This window comes from Rhinolophus sinicus, chromosome 12 (assembly GCF_057876585.1).
Source record: "Rhinolophus sinicus isolate RSI-liver-muscle chromosome 12, RSI-T2T, whole genome shotgun sequence".
Classification (NCBI taxonomy): Eukaryota; Metazoa; Chordata; class Mammalia; order Chiroptera; family Rhinolophidae; genus Rhinolophus; species Rhinolophus sinicus.
This window is the reverse complement of record NC_142512.1, coordinates 25,433,550-25,453,583: the sequence shown is the minus strand read 5'-3', so window position 1 is coordinate 25,453,583 and position 20,034 is coordinate 25,433,550. Positions and strand designations below refer to the sequence as shown.

At 50.7% G+C, this 20,034-nt stretch overlaps 2 protein-coding genes across 4 annotated transcripts in view; one reads left to right on the top strand and one right to left on the bottom strand.

Moving 5' to 3' along the window:
- Window positions 1-222: 222 nt before the first annotated feature.
- LIG3 (DNA ligase 3) lies at window positions 223-20,032 on the bottom strand. Its single transcript, XM_019732567.3, has 20 exons — window positions 19,887-20,032; window positions 17,371-17,924; window positions 15,254-15,397; window positions 13,173-13,370; window positions 12,418-12,569; window positions 11,578-11,744; window positions 11,390-11,467; window positions 10,766-10,934; window positions 9,104-9,259; window positions 7,256-7,387; window positions 6,810-6,889; window positions 5,776-5,863; window positions 5,345-5,422; window positions 4,929-5,052; window positions 4,212-4,354; window positions 3,825-3,899; window positions 3,231-3,377; window positions 2,577-2,781; window positions 2,078-2,205; window positions 223-973 (listed from the first exon to the last, which is right to left on the bottom strand). Exons 2-20 carry the CDS (start codon window positions 17,918-17,920, stop codon window positions 740-742), a joined length of 3,048 nt encoding a protein of 1,015 aa, XP_019588126.1. The 5' UTR covers window positions 17,921-17,924; window positions 19,887-20,032; the 3' UTR covers window positions 223-739.
- CCT6B (chaperonin containing TCP1 subunit 6B) overlaps window positions 19,349-20,034 on the top strand; it is a 46,026-nt gene continuing 45,340 nt past the window's right edge. The window contains exon 1 of one of the 3 annotated variants that reach the window (XM_019732581.3): window positions 19,349-19,523. In XM_019732581.3, coding sequence (XP_019588140.3) covers window positions 19,488-19,523 — 36 coding nt within the window. In that variant the 5' untranslated portion in view covers window positions 19,349-19,487. The remainder of the gene's footprint in view (window positions 19,524-20,034) is intronic. The other 2 variants (XM_019732579.3, XM_019732576.3) reach the window with 2 other exon arrangements.

The following is a 20,034-nucleotide window of genomic DNA, read 5'->3' as shown; positions in this document are numbered from 1 at the left end:
TTTAAGTAGGCTGTGCCGATTTGTCCTCGGGTGGATTATCTTAAAGAGCAGTCTTAATTCCAGATTTTGGGGAAGCAGATCCTCCTGGAACCTTGTATCCCCCAGAGGAGTAGCACAAAAAACCTCCCTTTTCTCCATAAAGGTTCCATTTTCCCACCGGATCCTGGTTCCCTCCCTTCAAACCGGACCCACACCCTGTAATAGGAGAACACAGACAAGTCGTAAAATTCATTTTGTTTTCTTTCAAATGAGACTTCATTCCTGGCAAAAAAGGGCCAGGTTGAATACAAGTTTTGCCAAATACAAGCAGCAGTTCTGAGGGAGGGCAGTCTCTGAAATAACAATTTTGAAAGGAGCCTAGAAATAAAAGGGGCAGGCGAGGAGGGAGAGAAGCCCGCCACCGGGATTAGCTGTGGACGGAGCTGCAGTGGCCCAGCTTTGGCTTCACTCCTTAGCCACGAGGGAAATTACCGGGGGTGGGAGGACAGAGATAACCGCAGGACATTTTATTTTTTACAAGGAAAAAAGCCTTTTAAAGACAACAAAACGATGACAAAAGCAGCACCCAGATCTGATGTATGTAAACCAGCAGGAGAAAGTGCCTTCTCGGTGGCACCCGTAGCGCCTGACTCCTGGCTGGGGCGAGACCATGCATGGCTGGTAGCTTTTGTGGAGAAGAAAGTCTGTCCCCCTGCTCTGCCCCAGCCAGAGCCCGAGGGAGGGAAGGGAAGGCGCAGGCCTAGCAGGGAGCGACCAGTCTCCGTTTCCGGATACAGGCCCAGATCCACTCTGGGGAGACCTGCTGGGCCTCAGAGTTCTTGGCCCTGCTCCCCAGCACGTGTGTGGCAGAGGCCACGTCAAATTCCTGGACCAGGTCTCCGTCGAATGCTACAAAGTAGCGCCTGAGACGGCTGAAGTCGGGTGTGGAGGGCGGCAGGTAGAGCCGCACCCCGGTGAAGATGTCCAGCAGCACCTGTGAACGCACAGGGGCAGGGAGGGGTCAGGCTGGGGCCAGGCTGGGGCCGCTCCTGTGCTGGGGGCTGGTGGTGTCTACCCAGATGAGCACCGCCCAGAGAGGAAGGTTAGGAAAAGCCAGGGACAGGCAGCCTAGAGGTCAGGAAGGACCGGAGCAGTTTACTGGAGAAAAGGCCCGGGCATCAAAACCCCCATCCTGCAGCCACTTCAGGACTGACATTCCCCTGCATTCCTGCCTAGAGGAAAATGAGGGAGAAAGAACGGGTCCCAGCATTAGGGACCTGGAGAAGGGAAAAGTACGAGTCTCCAAGAACCATCCAGTGGCTGTGGGCAGGGCCAGTGGCTCTCCCTCAGTGACACTGTTCAGTTGAGCAGTCCACTGTACAAATAGCGGGGCGGGGGGTGGGGGCAGCTCATTACTGTGCATGGATTCAAGGGCTTCAGTAAGAAAAGATGGAAAAGCCTCTATAGGCCTGCTAGGGGCTGCAGACGGTCCGGAGGGGCCTGAGCTGTCAGACGTCTGTGCTTACTCTTGGCTGGCGGGCATGTGGGGTGGTGCAATCACTGTATGGTTACCACATGTTTACTTCTCTCTCTGCCCTTTGGGCCAGCAGCTCCTTCAGAGTTGAGCCTAGGTACTAGCCTCAGTAGGTACTTGGTAGCTGCAGTCAAACCAAAGACTGACAAGGGAGTCAAAAGGGAAAAGGCTCCTCAGGTGGGAGGACATCCACCAGGCAGTGTGAGCGAGCCCTGCTCCCGCCCCGGCACAAACTCACACTGCTGCACCCCCACACCCAGACTGGGCTTTCTCCCCTTTATTGTCCCTGCAGCCTCTCGGCCAGGCTGGGCTGTTCTATCTCCTGCCTGCAGGCACAGCTCTCTTTTCTCTCTGCTTGCTGGCCAGCCGCCTCTGCAAGGCAATGAGAGGGCACAGGGTGGAGCCACAGCACTGCTGGCCCCGCCCCGGATGTAGGAAGTGCAGGAGGGAGGAGCTTTGGCCATTAGCCCTGAACACACCTTAGCTCATCTCAAAGTTTAAGTGCAGAGGGTTGGGAACACAAGGCCCTCGGCCAGACCGTCCCTGGTGCACGGTTATTCTTACCCTCCTCTTGGCTTGGCATGGAGTCTCATCAGGAGCCTTCCGCTTCTCCCCCACTTTCACAGGAGAAGACTTCGTGGCCAGCTTCTCGCCCACTTTCACAGGGGCAGGCTTTGCAATCACCCTGTGGCCTGCAGGAGAGAGCTGGGGATAAGAACTAAGAAAAGCACACGGGGAGCTGACAATGGTCTCTGAAGTCAGGGCAGCCAAGAGGGCCAGGCCTTGCTCTGCGACCCTTGCTCTGCGACGAGCATGGGGGAAAAGGGAGAGTTCAGAGGTAACTTATCCCCAGATCAGATGGGCTCTCCCAGGGTCCTGTCAGGTTTACTGAACAGATGGAGGGTGCCCGGCAGAATGGCTTCTGCCCCACGGCTGGACACACAACGGGAATACCTTCAGTGTCACACGATCTGAGAGCTGGAATGGGAGACTGGGTCCCTGTCCATCGATCTCTGCCCTCACATGCGATCTTCATCACCCCAGCCCCCTCCCTTCTCCTTACCTCCTTTGCTGTTGGGGCTACTCAGCTTCCCCCCTGCCTTCTTTGTGCTGGCACAGGGCTGCTCAGGGGAGGTTCTGGCCTTGTGAGACCCAGCAGATGCCAAGGTGCCCTCGTTCTCGCCGCTGCTGCCCCCTGTAGTGGAGCTCCCCTCGTCTCCGGCCACTACAGTGAAGTCTGCCCTCTCCTTGGATAGCTGGTACAGTTCCTGGGGTGTTGTGGGGGAGAAAGGCAGGTCGTAGCCCCTTCCGAGCCACTGGCTTCAGAGGCCATCTGTGTGAAGGTGTGTTTTAGGTGCGTGTGACTGGGGAACAAACAGGGGAGAAGGAAATGGCAGGGAAAAGAAGCTGGCTTCCTCGGTGCTTTTCTAAACCTTGGCTGTGTCTCCTTGGGTAATAGGTACAAATCAACAGTTCTCTGTTCCCCAGTTCTTGTCAATAATAGAGGCTGTAGCCTGGGGCCAAGCCCTTAGCAGGACGCTGTGACAGCACAAGCTGTCCATCTCCAGGCCCTTCAGCAGTTGGGTCTCCCTTTCCACATGCCCTCTCTGCCATGTCTCAGTGGAATGAGGAAAAGAGGATAGGACATGGGAACAGGCAGATGCCCAAGGTTCCAAGGCTGGCACAGTGGGGTAAGGGACACACATGCAGCTGGCACCTTGAGTTGGGGGAGGTTGGTGGCAGATTTCCAGTCCTTATCATCACGGATTCGGGTGCAGCGAGGGAATCGGATGGAGATCCCATCGGCTGTGTGAGCCTCCGATTTGGAGAATTCAGCCCCTGTGATCTCCCACACGGCAGCTTTCTGTCAGGAGGAAGTTAGGTCACTCCCTGGTAAGAAGCAAACATCTCCAGGCCAGCTAGAAGCAGGGCCGACCGGCTAAAACCAAACGAGCACTGGCTAACGGGTGGGAGACGCTTTAAGTCCCACGGGTGTTACTGGTGCTGTGTGACCTTAGGGAAGCCCTATCTCTTCTTTAGGCCTCAGTTTCTGTCAGTGCAAGAAGGGATTGGCCCCAGTCACTTCTAGGGCTGACCCTCTGGGACTAGGGGGATGGGCAGTGTCTTTCCCTCGCTGTTAAGGATGATTCCTCCGTGTTAACTGGCCGTCCCCGTGCCTGTCACTTGACTGAACAGCCCAGATCGCTGTCCCTGGGTGGACTGTCAGTGAGACTGAGATGGCGTCTCCGGCACTAGAGCGTGTGCAAGCTCATTCTGGGAGCTGGAGGACCCTAGGCCACTGGGTTGGTACCTTTGGGTCTGGGACGATGAAGTCAGGATAGTAGATCTTGTTGACTTTCAGCCAGCTGGGTATCTTGCTGGGATCCTGGAGGAAAAAAAGATACCGTCCTGGGCTATTCCTAAGCCAGAACTAGACTGAAACCCCTCTCGTTCATGGGCTGACCCTCACCCCATGGGATCTTCTCTGCCCAGAGCGGGTGTGGCCTTGAGGGCACATGACCCAGTCCCCACAAAGTAGGCACTCAGAGACTTTGAAGGCCTAATACTGCTCCATGGCCAAGCAGCAGCTCTCCTGTCTGTGGAAACACAGAAGTGATACCTGCAGTCCCCAAAGTGCAGCCTGTCTCGGTCATGATGGCCCATCCAGAGGCCAACGTCACCCAGGTCCCTTCCTCACCTTGCTGATCTTCACCATGTCCAGCTCCTTTTGTAGGCGGGCAAGTGTGGCATCGTCATGGCCTCCTGAACACTTGGTGACTGTGCACCACTTCTGGCTGTTTGGGTCGTAGCAGCCCATGAGGAAGATGGACATCATGCCACCTGGGGGGGAGGGGCCGAGTGGTAGGTGGAGGGAGCTGTCTCTGCCAGCTCCATGCACCCAGTAAGAGGCAGCCTGTTGGAGAGGAAAGGGCCTGGGCCTTGGCGTCAGAGAGCCAGAGTTCAGCTCTTGGATCTGCATCTTACTAGCTTTGTAAGTTTAACCTTTAGGAGCCCCATTTCCTCTTCAGTAAATTAGGGATAGTCACGCATCACTTGTTGGGCTCTGGTGAGGCGTAAAAGGAAATGAACATAGTAGATTGCCTAAAAGTACTACTTCCTCAGACCTTAGCTTTCCCTCCAGTCAGGAAACAGATTTTCCTTGAGGGGAAAGCTGCCAGGCCCTGAAGAAATAGTTGGTGGTGCACTTCTTTGTGCCAGGCTGGCACAGGGTATTCCTGACTAACCTCTCCCTGCCCAAGTCTGTAGCTCAGCTTTTGCTACCTGAGGTGACATGGGCCAGGCCGGGGCCCAGGATTGGCCTTGCTGGCAAATCAAGCCAGTAAAAAGGCCAGCCTCTAGCTTGAGTGGTGCCTTTCAGTGAAGTAGCGTCCCAGGGGCCAGAGGCCACCCTGACCTTTGCTCCCTTGCCCATAGAAGGCCCCAAGGACCACCAGGTCAGCGGTGTCAGCCATTGCCCCCTCGTTCAAATAGTCTTTCTTCACTTTCAGCCAGTGTCGCTTTCCAGGCTCATATGTACCCTGAGGGGAAGCAAGAGAGAGACCATGAACTAGAATGGAAACGCAGCATATCAGAACTGTCATAGTGCCCATCGCACTGCGGGGAAGAGCCCTTAGGCGCCAGGCACTGCAGGAGACAGACAACCCATTCTCTAGATCCAGAACAGAGCCGTCCAAACCCTGGGCAGATGCCCCCTTAGCACCCACCCCAAACACCTCAGGTTGCCACTGCCCTCTCCTGGCCAGGGCTGGCAAGGCTTAGCGGGGAGGGCTGAGAGTCTACAGGAGAAAGCAAAGGCTGTGCCCATCTTACCTTCACATCCTTCAGCACCAGCCCTTCCAGCCCCTCTCGGATCACCCGGTTTATCATGTCGGCCAAGTCTGAAGCTTTCTGAGGGACAACAGGAAGAGATATCGAGAATAGAGAGGGGGCTATGGCAGTGAGATGAGGGGGTTCCTTTGCACATAGTTAAGTGCCCACTGGAAACATCTGACTTGAATACAAGGAACAAAGGGCTTGCAAAGTAGGGACCCTCCTAACCAGAGAGCTGCTGTGGCTTTGAGACACAGACCCCACGGAGGGTGATTCATGCCCTGCCTTCCTAGGTGGAGACTTATAGGCAGCAAACGTCAGCAGCCCCATAAGAAAATAACTAAGACTCATACTCCCAGTCACATCTGACCCAAGGGGTTCTCTACCTTGTTTTCAAACAAAACGCTGCCCAGTGTGGGGCCTTCACTCACCGCGACTCGCTTCATTTCTGAGAACATGATCCGGTTGGGAATTTCAACCATGTTATCATGAAGAAACTTGCGCCGCTCACACAGAGGCCTGAGGGGGGACAGGAGAGCTGAGGTCAGGCCAGGTTCCACCCCCACCCCCACCCCCAGGAGTTCTGAGGAGGGACGGGACACCGTGATAAACTGCAGTGGTTTAAAGCACTGGTGTCCGACAGTCCTGCCCGTCAAGGGCTCCATTGTGACCACAGATGGACAACTGTGAACTGAGGTAGAGTCACTTCATCGTAGTTCCTGTGCCTGCTTCATCGGGTCACGGGAGGACTGGCCTCTAGCCCCAACAGAGTATGAATTCTGGTCCCACTTGGAAAATGAGCCAGACTCTCGTGTTTTGTTCCTGGCTCCCTGCCCTTCCCCAGGCCCAAGGCTGGCAGGTTCTTGGGTCAGCAGGCTGACGGCCACACCGCAACTCTGACCCGCAACAATTCTTGCTCCCTTCCCTTCCCTTTCCACACTCAAGGATGCGGGCCAGTGTGGGAGGGGTGGCAGCAGAGATACTTTCTAAGAGTGGAAGGGTCCAGAACTGCTTTCTTGGGCCTGAAAATTTGGAGGCAGCTGAGTGAAGACTGCTGGTCCTCCCTAAGACCGGCCCACCCACAGGCCCCTCGAATGAGCTTCCTTGGCCGGCCTCTTCCTAAAGCAAAACCTGTGAGCTGAAGACCATCTGCCTTATGTCGCCGTGGGTGCTGTTGTAGAAATAAACTGAACCCCTACTGTGCTCACGGTTTATTTCTTACCAACAGTCCGTTTTACTATAGCAAAGAGACTGGGCGGGGCCGGGGGCTTAGGTGTCCTCTGGGACTTAAGCTGTCAGAGGTGAGGTCTTCCTAACACTGAATGGGGAGTTGACTGTGTACCTCTCGGCTCCCTCCTCCTGCTGCCCCGGCCCTGCCTGGGCACAGAGGTGTATGCTCCAGCCCCTTCCCCTCCCTCCTTTCCAATCCGAATCCCCACCTAGAAACGGAAAATAGATTCCTCACCTGTCCATTAAGCTGACACCATTGAAGTAGATACAGTCAAAAACAAACAGGCAGACATTAGCATCCTGGAAGGCAGCTTTCTATAAGGGAAAATGAGGTAGTAGGTACATGAAGGACAAAAATAAGGGCATGAAAAATAGGTGGCACCTGTCCACTTCTGGAGACCCCCTGAAGCCCCTGATAGAAAAGTCCTGTTTGTGTTTTGAAGCCCCTCGGCCAGAAAGGCACTTAGCAGATGGTCCTGAATGGAAACCAACCCAACTATAAGTTAGTTCCCAATACTAGCTCCTTTTTATGCAAAAAACCCAACACATCTAAACAGTCCAGACACGAAGACTAAGCCTGGCCCTAAGTAAGTGACGTATCCCTTGGCCCCTTCCAGACCGACAGCGCGTGCACACACGTACATGCACACACTCGTTCTTGCGCGTTTGCCGAGTCCGTACCTTGTGCACCCCCAGAGTCCCAAAGGGCAGCGGTTTGCCTGTATTGTTGTCTATTAGGAGCACCTCGGAGTCCAGGATCATGCTGTGGCCCCCAGGGAAGGCCTGGGGGATGTAGTCCTTAAAGTGGGCCACCTGGAGGCAGGAGGGGCACTCAGGTGAGGGAGAGCGGGCAGCAGGGACCTGCAGCCGAGCCCCAGAAGGAACACAACACCAACGTGGAAACCCAGCTAATGTGCAGAACGTAGACCTCGGCCTGTCGGCCACCGGGGCGCGAGGAATAGAATAGGGTGTGTTTCAGGACATCTGTCCAGACCTAGGAAGAGGTCGGCCTGTGCTGAGTCACTTTCTATGGGCTGCAGAGAAGGGCAGTTTGGAGGAAAACGGAGAGTATGTGGGGGCAGGCCAACATGGGAGGGAGCGAGCAAAGGTGGGCAGGCAGAGATTGGGGGAAAACAGGCTAGATGGAAAGGAAGAGATGAACCCCCGTAGGAACAGCAGGGAAACATGAGGCGGGTCTTCTCTGAGGGGGAGCTCTAACCCCACAGCCATCTTCAAAATGAGTATGAAGGGATGTTTGGAATTGGATTTTTCCTGATCAAGGCAGAGGCTTAGCCCCTGACAGTTGCAGACAGGGAGCGGTCCCGCTGTAATCCACGGAAGCCCCACCATGTGATGTCAGCAGTGAGGTCCAGAGAGTGTGACTGTGGTCCATTTCCTCCCCTGGGCAGGGCACACAGGCCATATACACCTGTGATGCTTGGAGTAGGGACAAGAAAGGCCTACACATCCATCCCACTCCAATCCCCTTACGAATCAAAAGCACAGGAGCGACAGAGGTGAAGGAAACGGGTAAGGGTGAGCAGAGAAAGGGCTCTAATTCTGGGAGGCTGTGCTCAAACTTCTTCCTGGGTAACAGGAGGTGCCCACTGAACCACCTCCCTGGGGGCAGTTCCTCAGCAGTTTTACTGCACCAGAGCCAGTGCACCTGCGCTAACGCTGCACAGGGAGGCCGCTGCTCAGCTCTGCTGAACAACTGAAACGAATGACCTGATTGCTCAGGGCTCCAGCAAGCAGGCCAGGCTGAGGTAAGGATGTGAGCCACACACCACGACCCCTCACCCCCAGGGCCCGGACAAGTAGAGTCTGAGCTAGGAAAGAAGAGGTAGCAAGGACGGGAAGTCCATTTACTCACAAGCTACTGGAGCCACATGTTCCAGCTGCTTTTCCCTGAAGAGACCCCTAAGGGCGCACAGAGGCCCTGGAAGCTAAGAAGCGCTGAGGAATGAGGTTCTCATGCCCCCTGGTTAAGGCCAGGAGTCTGGGCTCTCATGTCTCCCATGGGATTGTGTCCACATCAGAATGTAAGCTTCTGGAGGGCCAGGAAATTGTGGTTCTTTTTTTTTTTAACTGCTGTATGTCTGCTACCTAGAACAGTGCCTAGCACAGACTAAGCATTTATGGAACAAATTCATGAATGACAGCCTAACAGCCCTTTGTACATGAGCCATAATTCAGCTCAGGGGGTAGCACACAGGAAATGGAAACACAAAAGATAAGCACTACAAGTCACTCCCCAGATGGGCTCCCTGTCCCAGCATCACTGTTCCCTGGGGCTTTGTGCTGACTAACCCAAGTCGGGGCTCTTTGGCTGTGCCTACTGAGCAGCCCCTCATTATTAGACGAGTCCAAAAATGAATGAATGAATGAATGAATTCATTCATTCATTCATTCAACAAATACAAAACAAAGCTATTGTGTACTAGAGCTGGAATGGCTGTGGAAGTCTCGCCCTGAGGTTCTTAGAGGCAGAAGGGAAAGACAGTCCTGGTAGAAATGAAGGGACCTTACCTTGTGAGGTAGGACAGGCTTGAGACTGCGGCTGAAGTAGCTGAAGTGGTCCCCGTTCTTATGCACCTGGACTCGCTCCCCATCATACTTGATCTCAGAGAATATGCCATTAGGACACTTCTTCATTGCATAGTCGATGGACTTGCAAGCCTCGGCCTTGGGGAAGGGAAAGAAAAGTCTGGAGATTTACAGGTGCCCTTCCACTGAGGGGCTGCTCAGCAGGGACCGGCCACGAGCCCAGGTCCCGGGGGCTGTCAGAGCACACCCTCAGGGCAGGCCGTTGAAGAGGAGATGAGAATGGAAAAGGCTGGGCACTGCCATATCTGCAGCTTGCACTTTGAGGAATATGAATGCAATTCATTGTAGAGCAAATAAAATCCCACTGAAACAGCATTTCATCCCCCACCCCATAATTAAGGATCTTATAGGGCCTTTGGCTTATTATTAAACATATCAGTTATCTCAGCATGGGCGTACGTAGAGGTTCCGATTAAAGAGTGCAGGTGACAGTGAGGCCGATGGGGCGGCAGTGGTCAGGGAGCCCAAGGATGGGGCATTCACACACCTGTGCCATTCTGTGTCCAACAGTCATGGCTACCATTTGGGGGGCGGATACTTATGTGTCAGATTGTAAAAAATTTCAGTTCATTCTCAATGTGATATGTGATAGATGATACTGTTTTCATCTTATAGATGAAAAAACTGAAATTCAAAGAAGTACTCGCTTGAAGTTACATAGTAGGAACTCCAAAAGCTGTGTGGTTAACCCCTAAGCTATACAACCCATGACGCTCTTTAAACGACAGGTTGTAGAACAGACTCCAGAAGAATTCTTGTAAAAGTCGGGAAGGCCACCCCTGCAGGTGACTGGGAGTCCTGTCCCTGGTCTGGATCTGACTATTTTGGTGCTGGCTGTCCCACATTTCAGGGAGGGAGAGAACGCTTCTCTATCCCAAACAGGAAACCCTAAACCAAGGCTTCAGTGTCACACACAATAGCGTTTCATAAACAGCACTGCTCGCCACTGGAACAAACTAAAGGATCTGACCGTGGGCATGGCAGCACCCCTAGAGGTCCCATTGCAAGAGAAAAGCAATGCCAGAAGGGAAATCCCACTTCTCATGGAATGCAGAGGCCCAAGTGATCTCTGTTAGAGCTGGTCTTCATTCCTTAAGTTTCCTCTTTCCAGAAGAGGAGGCCCATGTCACCCCGTTATAGGAAACCTGGCTCTGCCACCAACTCTCCGAGCTACTTGGGGCAGGTCACAGAACCTCAGGAGTTACTTAACACATCCACCTCCCTTCAGGAAAGATGACAGATAAACCATTCTGAAGCAGAGGTAGATGCTTCAGAGGGTATCATACGTCATTCACGCTAGTCAAGTAAAGGTCAAGAGACGCTGAGGAACTCATCAGAGTCTATATCTGTGTGGTGGCAGAGCTGGGCCTAGAGTTCAGCTATTTCCACTAGGTCATGCTGCCTTCTCAGAACTTTGCCTGTACTTCCCCACGGAGCAGCACCCCTCTGCATCTCCATTCTTCCTTCCCTGAATTCCTGCAATCATCGTGCCAGGGCCGTCAGCAATCCTACCTCCCAGATCTCCCACGGGAGGACAGGAGACTTGGGGAGGAGGAGGAAGCAAGGCCGGTGCGGCATCCTTACCAGCATGGGCTGCACTGGGGTCATCAGTGAGGCCTGCACGCTTAGCGTCCGCCTGCGGCCTGGCTCCTTCTCCACCTCCTGCTCATTGCGGAGGACCCGCTCCACCACATCCTGCAGGTTGCGTGACGCTTTGAAGGCTTCATAGGCATTGGGATCGAGGGCGTCTAACCTGCCAACGTGCACAGGAGCACAGACACAAAAACCACTGCCTTTGACCTTATTGCTTTGCATGGCAGTCCGTGCTCATAGAGACAGGAGGAGTCCCAATGTATGGGGAAGGGGTTATGTTCTGTTGTCTAAAGACTTTCATCGGTGAAAAAGCTCTTGGACAACTGAGCTCTTCCAAGGGGCTGTGGCCATGTGGATGCTGCCTAGCAGAGGGGGCTGGAGCAGACAAGCGGCTCACACCACGCTTGCTGAACACACTCCATCCTTTGTGAGAAGGGTATCGTTATCTCCACTTCACATGAGAAAATGGAGGCTGAGCTAGGGCAAGGGACAGGTCCCACAGGAAGAAAGAAGGTAGAATCAGGATTGAAATGCAGATCAGGTCTCCAAAGTCCTGACACCCGCCGGCAACAAAGGCAGCTGGTAGCTTAGGCTGTCAGAGGAGCTGGTACTTACACATGTTTTGCACCCGAGTTCATCTTCAGATCATGTTTGATCAACCTGATTATGCACTTGAGGTCATTGGCCGTGCACCTAGGGGATGAGGCACATTCAGGTTGGTCTCTGAAGAGCTCTGGACCCCCAAACCTTCCTTGCCTAGCGACTCCATCTCCGCAAGCCCACCCCCTCGGGCAGCCCCCCACCTGGCGGCGATGTCCTGCAGGGCCTGTTGCTGCTCATCCTCCTTGGTGAGCCTGGACAGCTGCAGGAGGAACTCGTCCACCTCCTGGATGGTAAGGAGGCTCTTGGCAGCTGGGGGGAAAGACTTGCTCTGCTCAAAGAAGACTCTGATTGTCTCTGACACGTCACCCTGTCTCCAAAAACCAAATGCCACTGCTACAACCCCAGAGTGGCCAAGGGTGTCCCCCGAACCCCCAGGACTCGCATCAGAGATTTCAATCACTGTTCCTGTCCCCAGCTCACATATATTGACCTCATGTCTTAGAGAATCTCTCGCGCCCACAGTTCTTGGAAAAGGTACCTCCATCCACCAAAGGGTCTGGCCACCTGTCTTAGCTGAAAAGTGACACAAGGACTAATCCGGGACTGAGCCAATTTGATTCCTGTTAGAATTTGGACTAAGAGACAAATACGGTCATCAGATAGATAACAGGGTGCTCGGATAGAAACTTCCCACAGTGCTCAGGCTGGAGTCACAACAAAGCTGAATGGTAAGCCCAAATTATAAGGGGAAAAAAGAAAACATAGGCTCCAAAATGAGAGCCCCAGGAGAGAGCGGGAAGTCTCAAATCCTGACCCTTGAGAGCTTGGCTTTCAGGCCTCAGCAGCAGTAGGACTTCCGTCCTCTGAACCTTGTGAAACTGACAGCTGTAGCCTACCATCCAGCTCCTCTAACGGAAGCTTGCTCAAATGGGTTTCAGGTTCCTAAAACAGTATGTGCCCCAACCAGAAAAAAGAGGTTGCAGGTGCTTGGCTTGGCAGAACCCCACCTGGAATGCTGCCTACCCTTCCCTTCCTCTGACCTGCTCTAGGTCTCGTGCCATATCATCTGGGTTGCAGTTAAAAATGCGGCTGAAAAGCTTCACGATCTGCTTATCATTCAAGTTGTAAACACTCTTAATAACACCCGGCAGCAGCAGCTTTACTGTTAGGTACACGTCACCGTGGAAACCATCTGGAAACAGAAGAAAGGAACCCTTCTTGAGAAATGGACCTTGAACAAATAAATACATAAACTCGAGGAGTGGAAAGAGATGTCTACATCGCTGTACCCCGTGCATTTCATGACAGCAGCAGAGGCCAGTGTTCGGTGGCTGGTGGTTTACATGTCTGTTGCCCTAATTTAGCCCCTGCATGGACTCAAGACTGTCGCTTCAGCGTCCCCAGGGATGAACACATTATAGGTGCTCAATGATGATTTGTTAGATGAATAAAAGCAGAGTTGGAAGATTCTATTCCAAGCTGTGCATGCGATTCACAAATCCTATTCAAACATGCAGGACAGTGTATTTTCTTTTTGGTCGAATGAGATAGATTCTCCTGGCCCTCTGGGGGTAGAATAAAGACAGGTGAACATGCCCACGTGCTCAGAGCAGGACTGGCTACAGCACAAATTGTGGGGTTCTTTGTTCATCATTATCAAGAATTTCAAGCCAGCAATAGCAGCATTAAACCAAGCAAGGGGCCCCGTACAACTGTACTGTTCACATGCCCATGAAGCAGCAATGGCTCTAAGCTCGTTAGGGGCAAAGCCCACCCAGGATGCTCTAGGCCCCACCTCCGGCTGAGCCTTTCTGAAGGAAGTCCTGGATGATCTGGGTCTTCGTGTTGTAGCTAGGATTTTCAGCCACCATGGCACACAGCTTCCGAAACTCACGTAGCAGACAATCCTTGTGCTTGGGGTCACATTTGCTTGAAGACAGACTTGTCTTAGGGACAGAGCTGGAGTGGGCTTCCCTTGAGTTGTTGGGCTTGGCTGTTTGAGAAAAAGAAGGCGAGAAACAGCAGAGATGACTCTTTGCCTTGCTGAGAAGGAAGAAAGGGAAACTAATAGGCACTTTGCTGGTGCTCTGCATGTAGCTTCACTTAATACCCCCAAATCGCCCTTCTGGGGTAGGTATCATTACACCCCTCTTACAGGTAAAGAAATGGAGGTCAAATAATTTACCCAAATCTCACAGCTATTAATGGTAAAGAAACAGTGGCCTCAGACCCAAGCAGAGGCAGAGGGCCAGCTCATGCGCATCTCTTTATGAGTGCTTCACAGAGACCAAAGGCCACCTTCGTGCCCAGAGGGGTCAGGAGGATCTCAGAGCAATTGTAAAGCTGACCCCAAAAAGCTGGGGTGAGGAAGGGGGAAGAGATCAAGGGACATGTCAGTCAATGTAAAACCACTGCTACTGCAGGCTGTCAAAGCGGGAAGAAGCCTTCAAAGTCATATAGTTCAATCTCTTCTTCCTGATGAGGAGACCAAGGCCTGAAAAAAGAGACATGCCCAGCCCCTCGCCACTCCCACCCACCCCCATCACCACTTTCTTACTGCCCAAATAAAAGGTTGTCAACGAGCAGGGCTTTTCTCCAGACATCCCCAAATAAATGTACAATTCTTGAGTGATACCCTCTTACGTTCTTGTGACCATTTACAAAGCAACTTTCACTCTGCAAGCTGGCAGCGGAGCCATTAGCAAGCAGGCTGCTGATGTAAGCTTCTTCTCGGCTGGGCTCTGCACATTATAAATGCACCCTCATCTCTGACCTGGAGGCCAGAGGGTTTCAGGGGACAGACTCTCCGAAGCCTTGATCTTCAGCAGGTTTCAAGAACCAGAACACCATTTCCCTCATCTCCCCCCGAATTCCCTCCTCGGGACCAGGGCCCTTCCAGAAACATGTCTTTATTGTCACCGGGACTCTTCTGTATTTCTATTTTGGGCCTACCATTAAACAAAACTAAACTTCAGAGTTTTAAAATAAGTCCACAGAGGCAGGCACCATTTTCAGCACCGCATCTCCGTTAGTCCTCAAGAACACTGGAGTAAATGAGGTAGGTGCCGCCATTCCCACTTCACAGATGAGGCCACAGCGGCTCAGAGGTGACGTGACCTGCTTCCCCGAGCAAGCTGTCAGGTGACAGTGCTGGAACCAGGACCCAAGTCTTCTGACCTCAAGTCTAGGCTTCTTTCACGCACATAAAGCTACCACCCCTAACACCTTCTGAGTCCGTGTGTTTTGACTTTTTTTTCTCTACCTGAGTCAGTCGCAGAATGTCTCCAAATAAAAGACACAGCAGGGGACACGGTAAGAGCACAGGTGTGGGAGTTAAACAGACTTCATTGTAAATACTAATTCATGATGAACCTGAACATCAGCTTTCGTATTCATAAAATGGACCTAATAAAATTACTTCCAAAGGTTAACTAAAGAACAAACGAAACTACATACGTCAAAGCCCTCGCCCAATGCTGTCTGTTACATAAGGCACGCACGACCTCTGCCTTCTTCCATACTTTTAACTCCTATACAGGCAAGTTTAGGAATGCAATTTCTCAAAATTCTTTCATTATCAAAAAACAAGGAAGGAAAGGGCATGTTACAATTATCTGTCTGACCCAGGTAACTACTTCCAGGGGAAAAGTCTTGACAAAATGAACATCTTTTTGCTGCAATAGAGATTAAAGTATATAAAGAAATGCCATACAGGTGTAATGTTGAGAACTAGCCATTATCTGTCTCTGCTCAGATGGAAGCAAATGATTGATGAGACTAGGTAGCACAGAATTGGCACTCTTGGCCCGAGTCCCAAATAGGCTACCAAATTAAGAGGATGACCATCATAGCCACAGTAGCCCAAACCTATCTTACCTGAAAAGCCAGAAAATTTCCGAGGATTGGTGTTGGTAACAACGGAAGCACCTTTCACTGGTGATGTCACCTGGCCAGTGGCTGTCAGCTTAGCCTGAACAACAGCTTTCTTCTTTGGTGTGCTTGCTGCTTTAGAAGACAAGTCTATAGGACCCCAGAAGAAAGGAAAATATCCTTCAGTGAAAGATCCCTGAGAAGCTTCCAAAGGATCTATCAACCGCTCTTAGAGCCTTGCTTGGTAAGTTACTACCATGGCACTATCCTAAGGCTGGCTGCTGGCTGGCCAGTCCTTTTGAGAAGGTAATAGGTGGGAGAGACAGGGGTGCTGTTCTGGAGACAAAATACCCAGTTACTCTTTACTTCTATTAGTAACTTAAATTTTCACCAACACTCTATCCCTATTTCACATATAATAATCTCAAGATTATTTGGGGGGAAATCAGAAATCACATTGTATCAATACATAAAACTTGAGAACCTCAGCTTTATGGAATTAGCCCCAATATATAGATGCACAGAAAAGTAAAATGATGACGGATAACAGAGTACGTCATTTGGCACAGGCAGGAAATCCTCCAGCTGCTGAGTTATTTGAGCTATGTGACAGCTTAACTCTACCTTGTATTTCCCTTCCTCTGAATGAGATGAGTCAAGTGGTGACAAAGGCCGAGGGCAATGGCCCAGGCAGTGTAGGGCAGGACAGGGAGCTTGAGGAAGGAATATATGAGTAGTTTTCTCTTCTGGATGTCTTGTTTCCTTTCAGATAAGGATAGATGCCCATTTTTAGAACCACTGTTATTAGAGTCCCCCTATAGTGACAAAAACTATATTTAATAGAAAATACGAGTATTACTCTAAAGATGAGGACACTGGTAGTCATAAAGGACTAATTGGACTTGGAAGTATCAGTGTAAGATTCTAAAATATGCATACATGTAAATATGCATGTATGTGTGCATATACTATACGTATCTGTGTGTGTATTAGGTTGGTGCAAGAGTAATTGCCGTTTTTACATTATTTTTAACCTTTTAAACCGCAATTACTTTTGCACTAACCTAATATATATGTGTTTTTGTGTAGATAACATATATTTTCTAGTTCCAGTCTGCTGAAAGGGTTTAAAAGCAAAGACACTTCACGGTAACAAAGACATGTAGCATCCAGATTTGGTCTCTAATGCCATTGGCCACTAACAGGAACCAGGACTTTTCAGAGAAACGGCTGATTCCAGGGCAGGTATGTGATACCTAGAAGGTAAGCCTCAGAGCATCCTGTTATGCCCAAGAGTAAGGAAGTACTTTAAGACCTTTTTTTTTTTTTAAATGATGAGGGCATCCAGGACACAAACCAGCTCAAAGGGGCTCCCAACAGGCCAAATATGGAACAATAAAGTACCAAATTAATAAAGTACAGTACAATTATAAGCCACCAGGAAAAGGAAGTAACCTATGAGTCCATTCAGATAATAAATTGATAGCTAGAAGGAGGTGGTGGTAGGTACAGTACCCTAGTCTCCAAAAATGTCAATGTCATTAAAGAAAGACTATGGAAATGTTCCAGATGAAAGGAGGCCAAAGAGACATGACCACTAAATGCCATATCTGATCTTAGATTGGAATTCTATAATAAAGGGGGGAAAAAAACACTATAAAATATATCATTTTATCAGTTAAAACTGGAATACAGATGGTAAAATATTATATTAAGGATAAATTTACTGACGTTATTAGCTGTAATATGGTCATGTAAGAGAATATTCCTATTCTTAAGCTATATACACTGAAGTATTTAAAGGCAAAGGGCCATTATATATGCAACTTGTTTTCAAATGGTTCAGGAAAAAAAATGTGGGTAAGAAGAGAGTAACAGAGAGCATACATGAACACAAATGATAAAACAAAGACAGCAAAAGGTAAACAATAGGTAAATCTGGGTAAAGGGAATATAAGTGTTCTTTGTACTATTTTTATTCCTGCAACTCTTCTGTGAGTTTGAAATTACTTCCAAATAAAAAGGTAACAAAAGAAAAGAAACAGAAAAAACGGGATTCTACTCTCCTTATCACTTGTTCTCCCAGCACCAGTAAGATGAGAAAGCATTATTCTCCACCCTACCTGCAATGTGCTGGCTTATCTGTTCCTTCTCATTGTCTTCCAGTTCCTCCCAGCCTTCCAGCTCTGTGAGGTCTTCAATTTTTTTTGTGGTGGCCCGGGCCCGCTCCAGTTTCTCAAACATGCATTTAATGTGGTACCACTCTTTCATATCACCCCCAGACTCTGAGAAGGGATTGGGCACCACTTTACCAATTCGGCATACACCCTTCACAATCTTTTCCTTGCATTTTTTGCAGCCAGCTGTGCCACGCTTGGCATAGTCCACACAGAACCGTTGCTCAGCCATCTCACAGGGCCCACGGCAGAGTCCCACATGCGACCCTGGCAAGAAGACAAGGCAGGTGTCACGTGGTCTTAGATCGTCTTCCTGGGATGACAGAACAGGCTTTCTTTTCTGAAGGAGGCAGCACCCATGAAACAGATCTGTGTCTGACCACCGGCTGAAATGTTTTATGTGTGGCCAGAGATGTTGTTTTCGGAGTAGGCACAGTTCTTTTTGGTTGAGTGCACGGAGGGTTGGTGAGAAGAGAATCTTGAAAGCCAAAGTCATAGAGCTGCATGAAAGGGTGAGAGGCAGAAAAAGTGAAATGTATACCAGGAGCTAGGCTTCCAATTTCCTCAAAGGCCGAGGTCCTAATACAGTCTATGCTGACTAATCAAAGACTTCCCAAAATATTAAAAGATTTAATGCCTACAGAATGAAGCAGAGTTCCAACATAGGAAAATTCAGTTTACAAAAGGGTGTTCACTTATCTAATGTACTAGTAAATCACAATCAAGAGACTCCAAATCACATAAACGCTTTCCTCCACCATCAGCAATACTTAATGTTCATAGTGAATGATGACACCTAAGTATTACAAGACCTGAAGTTTCTTTTTAATCACCAAGAAAAATTACATTATATTCATGAAGTTTTTAATGTGAAGTATAACATATATGCCATCTTCAGAAACTAATCAAGCTACTGTATAGATCTGTGATTTAATCAGAAGCCCTATTTTGAGAAGCAATTCAAGGGAGCCTTGAGCCAGGCTGCTTGGGTTCAAATCCTAGCTCGTTAGCTGTGTAACCTCGGGTGACTTAACCCCTCCATTCCTCAATTTCCTCAACTATAAAATGTGGGTAATAATAGTACCTAACTCAAGGGGTTGTCATTCTAAGAGTAAAGCCCTCAGAACAGAGCTGGGCATAGCAGAGGCACAATAAATGTTAGCTCTTATTATAATCAGTGAAGCAGTTAGCCTTTAAGCAGAAGCTCTCTATGTGCAATTAGCTTGTTCAACTTGAATCATGGAATGCTGAAGTAACTAGACAGCAAGAATCAAAGGAACTGATAAATCAATCCCAATGGAAACAGGGATAATAGCTGCATGGTCTCCCCCCACCTTCTTAGATTCCTATTTTCTGAAGTATCTCCATAGTTCTGATTTTAAAAATACTGGAAATTGTTTCAGCCTGCACACCGCGTTGCAGTGAAACTACCAATGGGTTATGGATAATGAAAAGCAGGCTTCACTTACTATGGTGCAACGTGATGCAGAGGAAAGCAGGTAAATGGGAATCAGGATGGGAGCCCAAGTGTGGCAGCACAGTTTAGGGACTATGAACTCCCTGAAAATGTATACAAAATGTGCATATTCATAAATGTACCTTTGGAGGGGGGGAAGAGAAGGTCTACGATTTTCCTGAAATTTACAAAGGGCTCTATAACCCCCAGAAGTTTAAGAACCACAGCGGTGAAGTATGTGAAAGTACGGCAGGCCCATAAGAGGGGCTCAGAACAAATGAGGTTTCAACGTCAGAAGAACGATGTATAAAACACCCCTCAAAACCACAGTGAAAGGAGCCAATTTCAGAGCATCTCGCAGCGTTCTACCCTCCGCAAGGGGGGGAGGCCCAGGAAGCACCTGGGACACGAGAAGGCACAAGGCTGCTTTGAGGAAACCAATCTGTCCCACAGTCGCCAACAGCCGCTGCTCAGTATTTCATCAAAAGGAGTCGAGAAAGAAATCACTGAGGCCTGAACGCAGCCCCGGCCGCCACGGGCCAGTGAGCTGCACCGGATTGGGAAGTGAAAGCCCCTGCAGCCGCTTTTCCTGGAGGGCCTTCCTGCGATGCTTTCGGGACAGTGGGCAGGGGCTACTAGCCAGGTACGGATCCCGGGGACGCCCGGGGAGGGGGGGGAAGCGTGTCCCTCGGTTCGGGCCGACCCGGAATCAAGGACACAGCTCGGGGATGGGGAAGGGGACGCGGCGGGAAGAGAAAGGCTCCAGTGTGCGGACCTGGCCGGGGCCAGAGCAGCCCCCGCGAGGGCACCCTCCCTGGCGCGGATCCGTGGGGGTCCGGGGAGCCGCGAGCCAACCCGCTTGGGCTCCCGGGGGGCCACCACGTCACGGAGGGTGTGCCCCGGGCTCCACGGGCGGGGGAGGAGCCGAGCGCGAGGGCTCCCCGGCCGCGCCGAGTCCGCGGCTGTTTCCCTCCCCACTGCCCGGCCCCGCTGCGCCGCCGCTCACCTGTCTTCCCGGCTCCGGCGCACACCGCAGGTCTCGGACCCGGCGACCACAGGCCGCACTCAACCACGATGGTTGTAGCGCCTGTCTCTTTAAATCCGGGTCCTTGAGCGAACTGCAGCGCGCAGGCGCAAAGGTCGCAGCAGCAGCA

Coding starts and splice junctions, on each gene's coding strand:
- LIG3 (XM_019732567.3), bottom strand. CDS start 17,920: ATGACTTTGGCTTTCAAGATTCTCTTCTCACCAACCCTCCGTGCACTC. Junction 9,260..10,765: donor CCCCAGTGCAGCCCATGCTG/GTAAGGATGCCG, acceptor CCCTTCCCCAAG/GCCGAGGCTTGCAAGTCCAT. Junction 2,206..2,576: donor TAGCCCCAACAGCAAAGGAG/GTAAGGAGAAGG, acceptor TCTCTCCTGCAG/GCCACAGGGTGATTGCAAAG.